At 37.5% G+C, this 14,874-nt stretch overlaps 1 protein-coding gene across 9 annotated transcripts in view; it reads right to left on the bottom strand.

The window, feature by feature from the left end:
• LOC149822947 (uncharacterized) overlaps window positions 1-14,107 on the bottom strand; it is a 30,395-nt gene extending 16,288 nt beyond the window's left edge. For 2 of the 9 annotated variants that reach the window (XR_016425847.1, XM_089980437.1), the window contains exons 1-6: window positions 13,763-14,107; window positions 7,243-7,421; window positions 6,725-7,008; window positions 6,400-6,478; window positions 6,136-6,287; window positions 5,829-5,910 (exon numbers count right to left, since the gene is read on the bottom strand). Coding sequence is in view for 8 of the 9 variants with exons in the window: in XM_089980437.1 (XP_089836563.1) it covers window positions 5,829-5,910; window positions 6,136-6,287; window positions 6,400-6,478; window positions 6,725-6,928 (517 nt within the window). In the remaining variant the exon portion in view is untranslated. Of the gene's footprint in view, window positions 1-5,828; window positions 5,911-6,135; window positions 6,288-6,399; window positions 6,479-6,724; window positions 7,009-7,242; window positions 7,456-13,762 lie in introns of all 9 variants that reach the window. The other 7 variants (XM_089980440.1, XM_089980443.1, XM_089980444.1 and 4 more) reach the window with 7 other exon arrangements.
• Between the last annotated feature and the right edge of the window lie 767 nt (window positions 14,108-14,874).

Below are 14,874 nucleotides of genomic sequence, written 5' to 3' on the forward strand. Positions count from 1 at the left end.
TTTCACAAACATGTCTATTTCACCAAGCTTCTCTCAGAGGCGGGACCTGAAATGAAATGGGGATCTTCGAAACACGAGCTTAGATTAACAAGGGCAAGTGTCAAGAATGACACTAAAGCATAACCCTTAAAAAGGGTATAATTGGAAAGAAAATAAAAATAAAAATGTATTCTTTATTGATATGAAAAACCAATTGCTTAAGAAGCATTGGAATAAAATACAAGAGGGATTGCACCCCTTTATATACACAGCTGAAAGAGGACTCTATTTAGAGTTGTTGGAATGTGTCAGTCCAACAGCTCTATTGCTAGTCAAGTCTGGACAGGACTTGACTAGCAACAGTCATTCTAGTTCAAACTGAACTAGATGACATAAAGACAAAAAATAAAAATAAAGGAAAAAAATTACAAAAAAGAAAGAAATGAAAAATGTATTTATATATATATATATAATAATATAATATTATTATATATACATATATGTACAGTTTTACATTTTAACACTCCCCCTCAAACTTACGGTACAATAAGCGAAAGTTTGTCTAAGAGAAAGTGAAATCGGGGAGCAGCGAGAGGCTTTGTAAAGAAGTCTGCTAACTGATATTCTGAAGTGACATATGGCAGATCAATTATCCCGTGTAGATATTCCTCTCTGACGTAGTGACAATCCATTTCGATGTGTTTGGTGCGTTCGTGGAATGTTCTGTTACTGGCAATGTAGATCGCACTTTTGTTGTCACAACACTTTTGTTGTCACAACACATTTGTGAAGCCTTTGTTGCTTCAGCTCCCATATCAGCAAGCAGTCGTCGGAGACAAACTACTTCCATGGTCGTGGTTGTCATGGCTTTGTATTCAGCTTCGGTGGATGAGAGAGATACCTTCTGCTGCTTTTTACACCTCCACGAGATCAATGATTCTCCTAAAAAGACACAAAAGCCAGTGGTTGAGTGTCTGTTATTGGGATCACCTCCCCAATCAGCATCAGTATATGGAAAACTCCTCGTGAAAGAGAGGACTTGATGTATCTGATAATACGCATGACTGCTCCCATATGAACAGAAGTAGGAGCATGTTGAAATTGACTTGTTGTATGAACAGCATGTGCTATATCTGGTCGGGTAATGGATAGATAGGAAAGTGCCCCGACAAGCTGTCTGTAAGGAGTAGGGTCTGCAAGAAGTTCTCCATCATCAATCTTCATTTTAACATTAACAACTTCTGGAGTGTCAACTTTCTTATCATCAGTAATACCAGACCTGATAACAATATCAAAAGCAAATTTAGTCTGAGATAATAAATATCCTATAGGAGAATAAGCAACTTCAATGCCTAAAAAATATCTCAACAAGCCCAAATCAGTCATTTCAAAATGAGATTTAAGAAGTGTTTTGATTGTTTCAACTCCTTGTTTATCGCTTCCGGTGATGATCATATCATCCACATAGAGAAGAAGCACAATGATCCCTGCATCAGAATTCTTAATAAACAAAGCAGTGTCAGTTAAACAGAATTGAAAACCAATATCAATCATAACACGACTAAACCTATCATACCAAGCTTTTGGTGCTTGTTTAAGTCCATAAAGAGCTTTTTCTGAGCGAAGGACTTTACCCTCATGAATACTTAGACCAGGAGGGGGTTCCATATATACTTCTTCAAGTAGCTTTCCATTCAAAAAAGCATTTTTGACATCCATTTGAAAAATAGACCATTTTTTGATAGAAGCTAAGGCAATTAAGGTTCGGACAGTAGTCATACGAGCCACCGGAGCAAAGGTTTCTTCATAATCAATCTCATATTCTTGGGCATAACCTTTGGCTACTAAACGGGTTTTATATCTTTCAAGAGTACCATCACTCTTGGTTTTAATTTTATAAACCCATCGACATCCTATAGTTTTCTTCCCTGGAGGAAGATCTTGAATATTCCATGTAGAAACCTTTTCAAGTGCATCTAATTCAGCTTTCATGGCTTCTATCCATTTGATATCATTTTTTGCTTGAAAATATGTGGATGGTTCTTCATATGAGTGAATTAATGCAATAACTGCCCTATATGTGGGTGAGAAAGACTCGTATAATACAAACTTTCCTGGAGGCCTCGAGATTCGGGATGATTGTCTAGTTGGAATGTTAGAATATTTCTCAAGTGCACATGGAGGATTAGACTCTTGTCGTCTGGAATATTGAATACTAGTATCTCTATGAACTTCTTTATTTTCAACATTAAGATCAATAATTCTTTGATCATCATCAAAGTTACAGTCAAGGTCATATTCATCAGATGTTGATGTTAGATCTAGCAAAAAGGAGTACTCAGTGACGTCTTTTAATTTTCTAAAATCAAAGAAGCTCTCCTTTTCAAGAAAGGAAACATTTCTAGATACATATAGTTTATTATTTTTGAAGTCAAAACATCTATAACCTTTCTGGTTTTCAGCATATCCTAAAAAGGCACAGGGAATCGCACGAGGGGAAAGTTTATCATTTTTGTCAGTAAATATAAAACATTTGCACCCAAATATTCTTAGTCTAGAGTAGTCTGGAGAAATGTTCATAAGTTTTTCAATGGGAGTGATATTTTGTAACGAAGAAGATGGCATCATATTAATGAGATAGGTGGCAGTTAAGGCAGCTTCTGCCCAAAAGTCTTTCGGGACTTGATTTGTTATTAATAAAGTCCTAGTGGTTTCTATAATATGGCGATGTCCATTTTGTTGAGGTGTATAAGGACAAGATCTTTGATGTGTGATGCCATGCAATTTAAGATAATTTTGAAAATCTGTGGATAAAAACTCTCCCCCTGAATCTGTGCGAAAAATAGTAATATCATTTTGAAACTTGTTTTTAACCATATTATGAAAAGTTTGAAAGTATGAAAATACTTCAGACTTATGTTTAAGAAAGTACATCCACGTATGTCGGGAGAAATCATCGACAAAAATAACATAGTAAACAAATCCTCCTTTAGAAATTACTGGCGCAGGACCCCAAACATCCGAGTGTATTAATTCAAGTGGTCTTGAAGAGAAAAAGGTTCTGTTCTGAAATGGTAATCTTTTCATTTTGCCGAGAATACAATCTTTACAATCAAATGATTTAGAGTTACAAAATTTCCCTAGATTTGGAAAATGTTGGATTTTGGCTATATGTGGGTGACCAAGTCTCTTATGCCACAGTTCCAACTCTATTTTTTGAATATTATAATTATAACAAAAAACTTTCTTCGGCATTTCCAAAAAATCCATGTAATAGAGTCATCCCTCTCTATGGCCTTCCCCAATCAGCTTGCCTGACTGGCGATCCTGTACCCAACAACCATGAGAAGAAAAAGAAATATTACACCCATAATCAGAAATTTGAGATACAGATAAAAGATTTAAATTTAATTTGGGAACATGTCTAATTTCTGGAATAAAAAAAAAATTGTTTTATAATTTTTTTCAAAATTTCCTATTCCTTCTATTTCAAGAGAAGTCCCATCAGCAGTAAAGACCTTTGACACACTTGTTTTATTTTTAACACATTTGGATAGACTTTGATTATTTGGGGTCATATGAAAAGATGCACCAGAGTCAAGAAGCCAAGAAATTTTACCTAGATCAGAAAAAGATTAGGCTGTTGCGCAGGTTGAAGCTTCAGATGAGGAAGAGGCACCTTTGATGAGAGGCTGAAGAATCTCCATTAGTTGGGCCAGAGAAACTGGTGCATCCTGATCTTTAGGCTCCGATCCAGCAATTGCGTCTCTTTTTTCTCTCAGCTCCTTAAGTTTGGGACATTGTGGCCTGTAGTGTCCCGGTTCATGACAGTGATGACAAATAACTTTCTTCTTATCATAGTCACCATTTTGTCGGTTAAAGTGAGGAGGCCTATATGATCGAACATGATTCCCTGGTCTAGACACGGCTAAAACGGAATCATCTTCAATTTTTAAAGAACCTTTCCGGAGACGATTTTCTTCCATTGTTAACTCTTCAATAGTTTCAACAATAGAAGGAATTTTTCCCCGGTGAAGTAGGGTCGATTTAGTGGTTTCAAATTCCGACCTTAATCCAGTGATAAACTGGTAAAAATGTTCAGCATCGAGTTGTTTCTGACGAAGCTCGATGTCTTCGACACAATGCCACTTTGGTTCTAAAAGGGAAAGTTCTTCCCAAAGTTCAGACAACCCATTGTAATATTCACGAATAGTTTTGTCTCCTTGTGTCATCATTCGAACTTTTTCTTGGAGGTTGCACACGTGTGCAATATCTTTAAGGGAATACATATTCTTAAGGTATTCCCATGCCTTATCGGCATGATCAAATTTGGCAAGATTTGAGCATTTTTTAATGTCAACGCTATTGATAAGCCATGACATTATCTTCGCATGAGATATTCTTCATTCTTTCCATTTCTTCTCGTATGAGGCAATAGCCTTGATTTTCTCTTCTTCCGATAGAGGGACCTCTTTATCTCCCTCATTTTTAGTAAGAGATAGCTTAGGTTCCGAATCGGAACCATCCACAATCCCCCATAAGCCTTTTCCCCATATATGGTGCTTCATGATTGAAGCCCATGTTACATAGTTCGTATCGCTTAGTTTCATAGGCATGATGGTGACTTTATCATTGTCATCCATCGATTACAAGGAGAGAAAGAATAGGGATAGAAGAGAAACAAGAAGGAAAATGAAAAAGAAAGAAAAAAAACAATACAACAAGATGTGAAATCTTCTCCAATGAAGTGATAAAACACTTCTCTTCAAGGGGCGAACACTTTTGCAAACGGGCACGAAAACCGAGGTAGCTTTTCCTCAAGATTTAGTACTTCCGCGGCTCTGATACCATGAAATGAAATGGGGATCTTCGAAACACGAGCTTAGATTAACAAGGGCAAGTGTCAAGAATGACACTAAAGCATAACCCTTAAAAAGGGTATAACTGGAAAGAAAATAAAAATAAAAATGTATTCTTTATTGATATGAAAAACCAATTGCTTAAGAAGCATTGGAATAAAATACAAGAGGGGTTGCACCCCTTTATATACACAGCTGAAAGAGGACTCAATAGAGCTGTTGGAATGTGTCAGTCCAACAGCTCTATTGCTAGTCAAGTCTGGACAGGACTTGACTAGCAACAGTCATTCTAGTTCAAACTGAACTAGATGACATAAAGACAAAAAATAAAAATAAAGGAAAAAAATTACAGAAAAGAAAGAAATGAAAAATGTATTTATATATATATAATAATATAATATTATTATATATACATATATGTACAGTTTTACATTTTAACAGGACCTAGATCGTTACACCTTTCATGCAGGTGAGAAACTTACCAGTCACAAATTTCGCTATCTTAAGACAACTATAGTTATGACAAACTGACACTGGGGCTCTGATCAAAATATGTTTGAGCAAATGCTAAATTATCATAATAATCAATTGTAATCACAATAAATGGCAGATAATTAAAAGCTAAAAGAAAAGGATCAAGAAAAAAGCAAACCAACAATCAAGCAATAATGTAGTCATTTAGATGTTTTTAGCAAGGTACAATACTTGATTGGTTTAAATAGCAAAACAATTTTTATTTGCAAAATACAATTTTCTTTTGAATCACATAAAAGCTTCCATCGGTGAGATGCACATCCATCTACAAGTCTAATATAGACTTCATAGATCTGTTATTTCTATCACCATCAATGTTGTTACTAGGTAATATAAGCAAGTTGTAGTCACAAAAATCCAGAACTTAAGAACATACAATCCAGGTTTTTCTCTTGAGCATTTTTTATTTTGGATGGGCAGGAGAGAGAGAGAGAGAGAGAGAGAGAGATTGCATACAGAATTTGTAAGGACTGAGAAGTGCAGCCTCAAGCATTGCTTTGAAATCTAATGCAGCAGAAACTATGGGCCCTGATTCTTCCTGTTGATGAGTGAAAAAATAAGAATAGGGGGCATAAAACTAGTCAAGAAAAACTCAAAATGGAATATGAATAATTGACCAAAAGCTTAAATCAGAAGAAAAGAAAACTATTGAGCTACAGAAATACAATAGAAAACTGTTCAATTACAATGGACACCAAGACAAGGAGTGGGAAAAACAGTAGTTGACAGAGGTAAAAGTGTGTCTGACAACATCTTTGCTTGCCTTCTCAGCTGCATGTTGTTCACTGAAAAATAAATCATCATTAAACATAACTCTGGAAGTAGAATCCCTTGCAGTTGCACCTGATGATCCCGCAGACTTAAATTTTAGACTGTGATTGAAATCAAGCTTTTCAACCTCCATTACCAAATCATCTGAATACAAATAAGCCAACAGACTGAAGAAGTCATCTAACTGCCTTGTGACAAATGAAGGATCTATATGTGATTCTGTTTATCACCATTACACAATTTAAAGCAACACAACCTGCTAAGCCACAACTGTTATCATGTACATACTCCTCTGAGCCAAATATATGAGGGAGTTCAGTATATGTTGACCCGCCCTGTAAAAATAAACACAATTTATGAAAATATATAGAAGTAATCAACCTAACACATTTTAAAATCCACTGAAGGGATCCCTCCCCATCTTTTAGACAAAACAACCAAACTGCCTAAAGTTCATATGTTGATATGTTGAAATAAACACACCCATGAGTGATATAATTGCTTTACTTAAAAAATTAAATGCCATCAAAAGGAGCCTTGCAATCTGTGAAGTCGCGTCATATGGAGACTACAAGACTTACTCTGAAAACAGAGCTTGTTGATGAGTTTTCACTTGCTCTTTGCAAGTGTTCTTTATAGGAATCCAATCCCATTGACAGGGCCTCCTTGTATCTTGGTAATATGTCTAATTCATAGCTCTGAGCAGGAAGTCCCTTATAGACAGAATTTGAAGGTTCTTCCATCGATGGACCCAGTATGTCATCTCCATCATATACCTTCTGCATTCAAACTCTCTATAAGGAAATCTGTAAGCACCATATGCACTGCATGGAATATTGTGCAATCAATTTGAGTCCCTTCAATACTTTGCAGTAGAAACAAAACAAAATGGTCAGGAAGCGGAACCACAGCATGAAGCAAGAATGATATATAAATACAACTATTTGTGGTACTCATATCAATTCACTTTTCAAACAAATAGTGTAATTCTGAAAATTGAGCCACTGAAGTATCAATCTTTTGGTTCAAATTTCAACATAACAGAGAGATGATTGAATAAGAAATCATGACATGTTCCAACCATGAATTTAATACTTACATTTTCAACAAACTGAACACTTGAGAGACTGCGAAAATAATTGAAAGTGTTCTTCAAATCTACTTCCACATTTGTTGTCCGCTCCAGCAGCCCATGTACTTCTGCAGTAACCTCATCAGCTCTCTTTTGCAATTTATTTGAGAAGTCCTCCATCCACTTGAGGACCTAGCATCATTGCTCTTCAAAAGATGAATCAACTAAACACAATAATCCCTAAAGTATATGCATAAATAATTCAGCAAAGCTTGCAACTTAAGTATGCTTGCATCATTAGTCACATTTAATAATATCATCTTTAGCCCATCTAACCCACCCATTCCTCTCGAATGACCTAACATCAGTATGTGATTAGTGATGTTACAAACCTTCTTTTGCAACATGAAAATGAGACATCAAATTATAAACTTTTTTTTTGTTTATATCTGTATTGGATTTTTGACAGAAGCACAATATACATATATAAATTCCACATCCTTCATGAAGATCAATAAATGTCACCATATCTTTTTTCCCTGCAGAAATACAGATCAGTTATATACATTAATGGTTACTACCAAGGCTTTCTGCATAAATTCTTTGAAAGAATTAAAGACAAGTATTAATTGCACTTTGGGATTTCAAGATATATTTAACTGATTCTCTTATAAATTTACTAAAATGTCATTCTTAGTGCCAATTAATGCATAATACCACTGATAATGTCTTCAAATTTTGGGAGGGGCAAAAAGGGTGGTGAACTTTTAACGTCCATAAAAGGACAAACATACACACTCGTGGGAGTCCTTAGGTAACTCCATAATTGGCTCAATGTCTTGGTCTCATACAAGATCTTGGTGATTTTTGAGATGTCCAATCCCCTCCTTTCCATTTTTGAATAATAATATCAGTCTTTTGAAGAGGGACAACCAAGATAAGTACAGCCTCACCAGATAAACATCATGAAAATCCTTCGATACCTAATGAAAAGATCTGTATGTGTGTATACATATGCATAGTTTTCTATCGTGTAATCAGGTATATAACAATGACCCAACAGATAAGCTCACTTTATTGACTTTCAGATTTATGAAAACCCATGATTTGAAACTATAAAGAACAGAAAACAAGTATGCATGCATCCATACACACATTCATAGCCACACCCATGTACATGCACATGCACGCACCAACATCCTCAAGCACATGAAGACACAAGCACACCTACGTACACATACACACACATTGACACATGCATGCAATACACAAACATGTGTACGTGTACATATGTGTTTGTGTCAAAAGGTAATATCGACTCATACACTTGATTGTGTCACAGAGATGATACATTAGCATTTTCTGGTACCATCCAGCACTGTATTGGCCAATATGCTGTTCAGAGGAAGGGCTTTGCTTGGTCAAACAGGGTCCATATTGATCCATGTGTTGATACCAAGGGAATCCATGCAAAAAGGCAAGTTGTCATCGGTTTGTGGACATAACAAGGCTGAGTATCAACAGAGGGAGTGTCACCCCTGAAGACACTGGGGGTGGGCAGTCGCCCACCCCAGAATTAGAAACCGAGTCGGAAAAAAAAATCCGGACACGTGTCAGACACGTGTCGAGGGTGTTCCCTTAAGTCGGACCCGGATCGGATCCGAGCCAGACCCGGGCTCTCGATCATTCGAGAGCCTGCATCTTTCTGCGTCTTTAAAAGACGCAGGCCGAAAGGGGCGAGGGGTAAAACCCTCGCCACTTTCCCTCTCTCCTCTGCTTCGCCCCTCCGTTCTGCATCTGTCACCGGCAACCACATTCGTCGGCGCTCCTCCCCCGTGCTCTGCAGCCACCGGCGACTGCGCCGCCGGCCTCCCTTCGGTGAACCTGCGGTGCCCCCCTCTGAGCTTCTCCCTCTCTGCTGCAAGTTCCGGCAACGCGAGCCGCCGGTGTCAGACCTTCCTCCTCCTTCGTCATCTTCCTTTCGCCAACGACCATCGTCAGCCGTCAGTCGTCGCAGGTAACCTCCCCACCCCCCTCTCTCTTGCTTTTCTAGTCGATCGGCAGGGGCTGAAGCCCCTGCCTGTCGCTCCATTTTTCGGCAGGGCACGGCCTGCTGGCGGGTTTGGTCGGCAGGGGCTTTGGGGGGCCCTACCTCTTGATGTTGTTCGGCAGGGGGCTTCGCTCCCCCTGCCTTGTGTTGTTTCCCGACAAGGGGCTCCGCCCCCCTGTCCCCTTGTTTCCCGACGAGGGGCGAGGCCCCCCCTTCCCTCTTATGTTTTCCGACAGTGGGCTCTGCCCTTTGCCTCCTTGATGTTTTTCCAGCAGGGGGCGAAGCCTCCCCTGCCCTCTTCCTGGTTCCCAGCAGGGGGTGAACCCCTCCCCACCCCCCACCCCCCCCCCCCCACCCCCCACCCCCACCCCACCCCCCCCCCACCCCCACCCCCCCTACCTCCTTGATGTTCTTGTTCTTGTTGCCGGCAGGGGTGGAGCCCCTGCCTTTCCAGCAGGGGGGGTTGCGCCCCCCTGTTCTGTTGTGGCAGGCTCGGCAGGGAGTCCCTTCTCCCTCCCCTACCTTCCTTATCCTGGCAAGCAGGGAGCCCTTGCTCCCTGCCTTTGTTGCTCTTTGTCAGGCAAGGGTGAGGCTCCTGCCCCTGGCACCCTTGCAAGCAGGATGCGGTGTCTCTGCCCCTGTCTCTGCAGCTTGCAGGCAAGGAGCCTCTGCTGCCTGCAAGCGGGGAACCGAGACCCTTCGTATGATCATACGATTACGGGTTAAGGCTTGGCTTATGCTTGTGCATTTATTCTTTTAGCGGCATATTACTAACGTTTTAAGCATAGCGGCATATCACTAGCCTCATAAAAGATTGTCATTTTCATTTTGCTCGATCCTTTTTTTACAATGAGATTTGGCTTATAGAACATTGTCTTATTTTTTTTCGTTGCATAGGAATGAATAAGTTTATAATGAAAAGGCCAATCTTTGATAAATCTTCTGTAACTCGAAAAGGAGAATCAAATCAGAAAATAAGCAAAACAGAAATTGATGAATCAGAGTTACCTGCGGACCATGCATTTCGTCTTGCTATTTCTAGTTATCATCCTAATATCCAAGATAATGTTCGTAGAGCACATATGATCTAAGGTCCTTGTCAACCTCGAGATTGTACGTTTCAACTAAACCACCAAAAATGAAGGTTCATTCCAGCTTGGTATGATGAATATAAGGATTGGTTGGAGTATAGTACAAGTATAAAGCATATAGTTTGCAGTGTTATCTTTTCAGGCCAAAAAGCACAGAGAAGATTAGTGCAGAGGCATTCATATCTGAAGGATTTGATAACTGGAAAGACAAGAAGAGGTTTGATAAACATGTTGGAAGCTCTAGCAGTTTTCATAATTCAGCACGAATGAAGTGTCAAAATTTGATGCAACAAAAACAACATATTGATGTTATACTTTATAAACAAAATGTTCGACAGAAAGATGAATATAGACTTCGCCTTTGGGCAACTGTTAATGTAATCAGATACTTGTTAAGTCAAGGATTGGTATTTCGAGGGCATGATGAAGCTGAAGAATCTCTTAATAGAGAAAATTTTATTGAGTTGTTGAAGATATTTGCAAAGATCAATGATGATATAAATAAAGTTGTATTAAAAAGTGCTCCAGAAAATAACAAATTGATATCTCCTGATATACAAAAGGATATTGTCAAAGCTGCTTTTATACAAACCACAAATGCTATTATCATGGAACTTGGAGATACTTTTTTTTCTATTTTACTTTATGATTCTCATGATGTATCAACTAAAGAACAGATGGCTATTGTTTTATGGTTTGTTAATGAAAAAGGTCGAGTGGTTGAGCGATTTCTTACTCTTGTGCATGTTCTTAAAACAAGTTCTATGTCACTCAAACAAGCAGTTAAAGAAGCATTTTGTAAGAATAAATTAAGCATATCAAGTTTGCGTAGACAGGGTTATGATGGAGCAAGTAATATGAGAGGGGAGTTTAATGGATTGAAAAGTCTTATATTACATGAAAATGCATCTGCATATTATATTCATTGTTTTGCATGTCAACTTCAATTGGCATTAGTTGGTGTTGCTAAAAAAATTCATTGTTTGATGTGTTTTTCAATATATTAGGCAGATTGTCAACTTTTTTTTCCACTTCATGAAAGAGATCTGAGCTTATTCGAGAAGCAGAATTTATGCGAATTGTTGAAGCACTTGCATTAGGTGAACTTGAAACAGGACGAGGATTAAATCAAGAAATAAGTTTCAAACGACCTGGTGATACTCGGTGGGTTTCTCATTACGCTGCTTTGGTTAATTTACTCAGTATGTATTCTTCTGTTATTCAAGTGTTAGATTTCATTGCAGAAGATACATATTGAAGGAAAAATTCAAATGCAATTATTTTATATCAGTTGCAAGATTTTAAATTTGTTTTTTGCTTACATTTGATGTGTAAAGTTTTGGGAATAACTGATGACCTTTCACAAGCACTTCAGCGAAAATATCAAAACATTGTGAATGCCATGAGTTTAGTCACTACATCAAAACAGTGTCTTCAAGGTCTGAGAGACAATGGATGGGACTCTCTTATAAACAAAGTGTTCATATTTTGTAAGAGATTTGATATTCTAATTCCTGATCTAGGGGACTCATATACACCTCAAGGACGACCAAGACGTAAGGTTGAAAAGATCACCACATTGCATCATTATCCTATTGATGTGTTTTATGCTATTATTGATTTGCAACTTCAAGAGTTGAATGATCGTTTCACTGAAGCAAATACAGAGTTCCTCCTTTCAATGTCATGCTTGAGTCCAAAGAATTCTTTTTCTGCTTTTGATAAAGATAAGTTGATTCATCTTGCTGAGCTTTACCCTAAGGACTTTTCTAGAGTAAACATAATTAGACTTGAAAATCAATTGGATATATATATATTGCAGAAATGTGAAACAGTGATCAGTTTTCAAGTTTAAAATCTTTAGCAGAGCTAGCAGAGATGATGGTAGCAACTCAAAAGCACATTGTATTTTCTCATGTGTATCTATTGATTAAGTTGGCATTAATTTTGCCAGTTGCAACAACAAGTGTTGAAAGAGCATTTTCAGCTATGAACAATATCAAAAGTCATCCACGTAATAGAATGGGAGATGAATGGATCAATGATGCTTTGGTTACTTACATAGAGAAGGAGACATTTGATATCATCAGTGATGATGCAATTATGAAGTGTTTTAAAAATATGAAAAATAGAAGATGCCAATTGTAAAATTTTCATGAATTTAGTTGTTTGTATTTCTTAAGTAAACAATCTTTATTTTAGTTTAAAAGTACAATTTAAGGATTTATCTTATTATGTTCATAAATTTAGTTGTTTGTGTTTGTAACATTTGTTATTTTAATTCAAAGGCTTATTTAAGTTTTATCTCTCCATGAACGATTGTTCCTCCAGCAAAAAATTTCCGGCTCAACCACTGGTCCGAATAAATGGATCGTCCTTCAAGACCATAGCATTGTTCCCGATACCCGAAGTCTGCCCACCCAACGAAAAACTTCTGGCTCCGCCACTGCCTGAAGACAATGCCCATCCCACTAGTTTCCAGCATTGCCATGGCTGCTGTGTCACATCGACACAGCTGAAGATACGGAGATACGGCCATTTTTATGAAGTTTCCAATGTAACTAGTATACAAGGGGATACTGAACGGCAGTCAAAAAGGAGTATCTATGTGACATATCCATTAGGGCGTGGCTGGCTTAGATACTCATGCACAAGATCATGCCTATGTCTTCATGCTTGTGTGTGTTTGTGTGCATCATGGGTATTGCCATACTGCTGATGTGCAACAGTTGGTATTTTATGCATGTTGTGAGCAGTTTGGAAACAGTTTGGTACTTATGATCCACGTTTTCTGCATTCTAGCCTAATGGTTACGCACTTCAAGATATCTAGTGAAGATGAAGGCAATTCTTTATGCATGTTGGCATGATGTCAAGGGTCCCACAAAACTTCGATTATTATGACACTGCTTAGTTCCTTCATTTCCCAAAATTTCCAACCCCAAGTGAAATACAACAGCAATCCTAAGTCAGTTTACATATTATCAAAACTCGAGTCATTTCGCAATAAAAATAAATCGTTCATCGCTCTGTCTACATCATGTATACTTGCATCGGCTCAATGAAAAGAAAAGAAAAAAGACAAACCATGAACCAGATAAATAACGCTAAAAAGAAACAGAAAATTCTAAGAAAAAATAAAACAAAACGCGAACGAACAATGTTCTTATCTAACATCAGAAGCACGGCACTCGGTTATTTAAAAACTACTTCAGAAATTCAACGTTTTCGAGTAAAAGACTTCCAAAATGAACTCTCTAAACGACAATTCAATTCCACGAATTCACTGAGTTTCCAATCAATCATCACTCGATGGAAAAATCATCAGAAACGGATTCCTACACAAGAGCATTAAAGAAAAAAAAGGCGAAATCCAATAGTGCATCAATTAACAGGAAAAAACTTACCTCTATTTGCAAGCGGATGAGTAAAAAGCTTCAGAAATTCAATGTTTTCGAGCAAAACATTTCGTAATTTAACTCTCTAAACGACAATTCAGTTTCACGAATATTCTGGATTTCTGATCGATCATCACTCGACGGAGAAATCATCAGAAACGGTTTCCTCCAAAATGCACCAATTAAGAGGAAAACTTTTACCTCTTTTTGCAAGCTGAGCCTCTTCCTGAAAGAATCGACTCTCCGTGGATCATAGTCCATGGCCAACGAATAAACCGATCGTTCTCTTTCCGTTTTCCCTAGAAAGAAAAGAAAAAAAACTGTTCTTCCTTTCAGTATTTCCGAAGAAAAAGAATCTCCGCTTCCGTGGATAAGTGTAAAAACACAGGGTCTGTTTTGTAGTGAGTCACACGAGTCGGACACGCTATGACGTGTTGACGCGTTTCTAACATCCACAGACGTTATTTTATATTTTTAGTATTATGTTAATACCTTTGTAATAATATTTTAATAAAAATATTTTTATATCTTAAAATATAAACAACTTTTATTGATTATATTATTTTTCAAAAAAAAAATCAAATGTGTGTGTGGAACATGAGTCGTCTTCGTGACATAATCCTAGGTCCCTCTTGCCGACTAAAAAGTACAGTAGGGATGGGATGGTAGTGGAGCTAGGAGGAGGGGAACAAGGTGTAATGTCTCAGATTTTCAAAATAAAATTTTGTCTAAATTTCATAGATTATTTTTTTTCAGCAAAATTTAAAAATGATTTTAGTAACAAAAATAAATGACAGTTAATTATTGATTTTAGAAGATGATGGGCGGGTCACGAGTGCATAGGCAATCATTCATTATCCACCAAAATATTTTATTTAAGCAAACCAAAACAAGTTAGTTATTACAAACAATACTGCTTAGTAAAGAAGTACTAGATAAATTGGATTTGTAAATGAAATGTCTAATGATGTCGGGATAAACTCTGAATCTTGATGTTGCCCTACTCTGTATCTTGCACCGTAGGTTCATTACCTATATCACTCATAAAACGGAGTTAGAACTATTCTTAATCTGGTAGAAAGGCATTTCAATTCTAACAAGTATAATATGTTGAAAACATA

Source organism: Nuphar pumila, chromosome 11, assembly GCF_984573655.1.
Source record: "Nuphar pumila chromosome 11, dmNupPumi1.hap1.1, whole genome shotgun sequence".
Classification (NCBI taxonomy): Eukaryota; Viridiplantae; Streptophyta; class Magnoliopsida; order Nymphaeales; family Nymphaeaceae; genus Nuphar; species Nuphar pumila.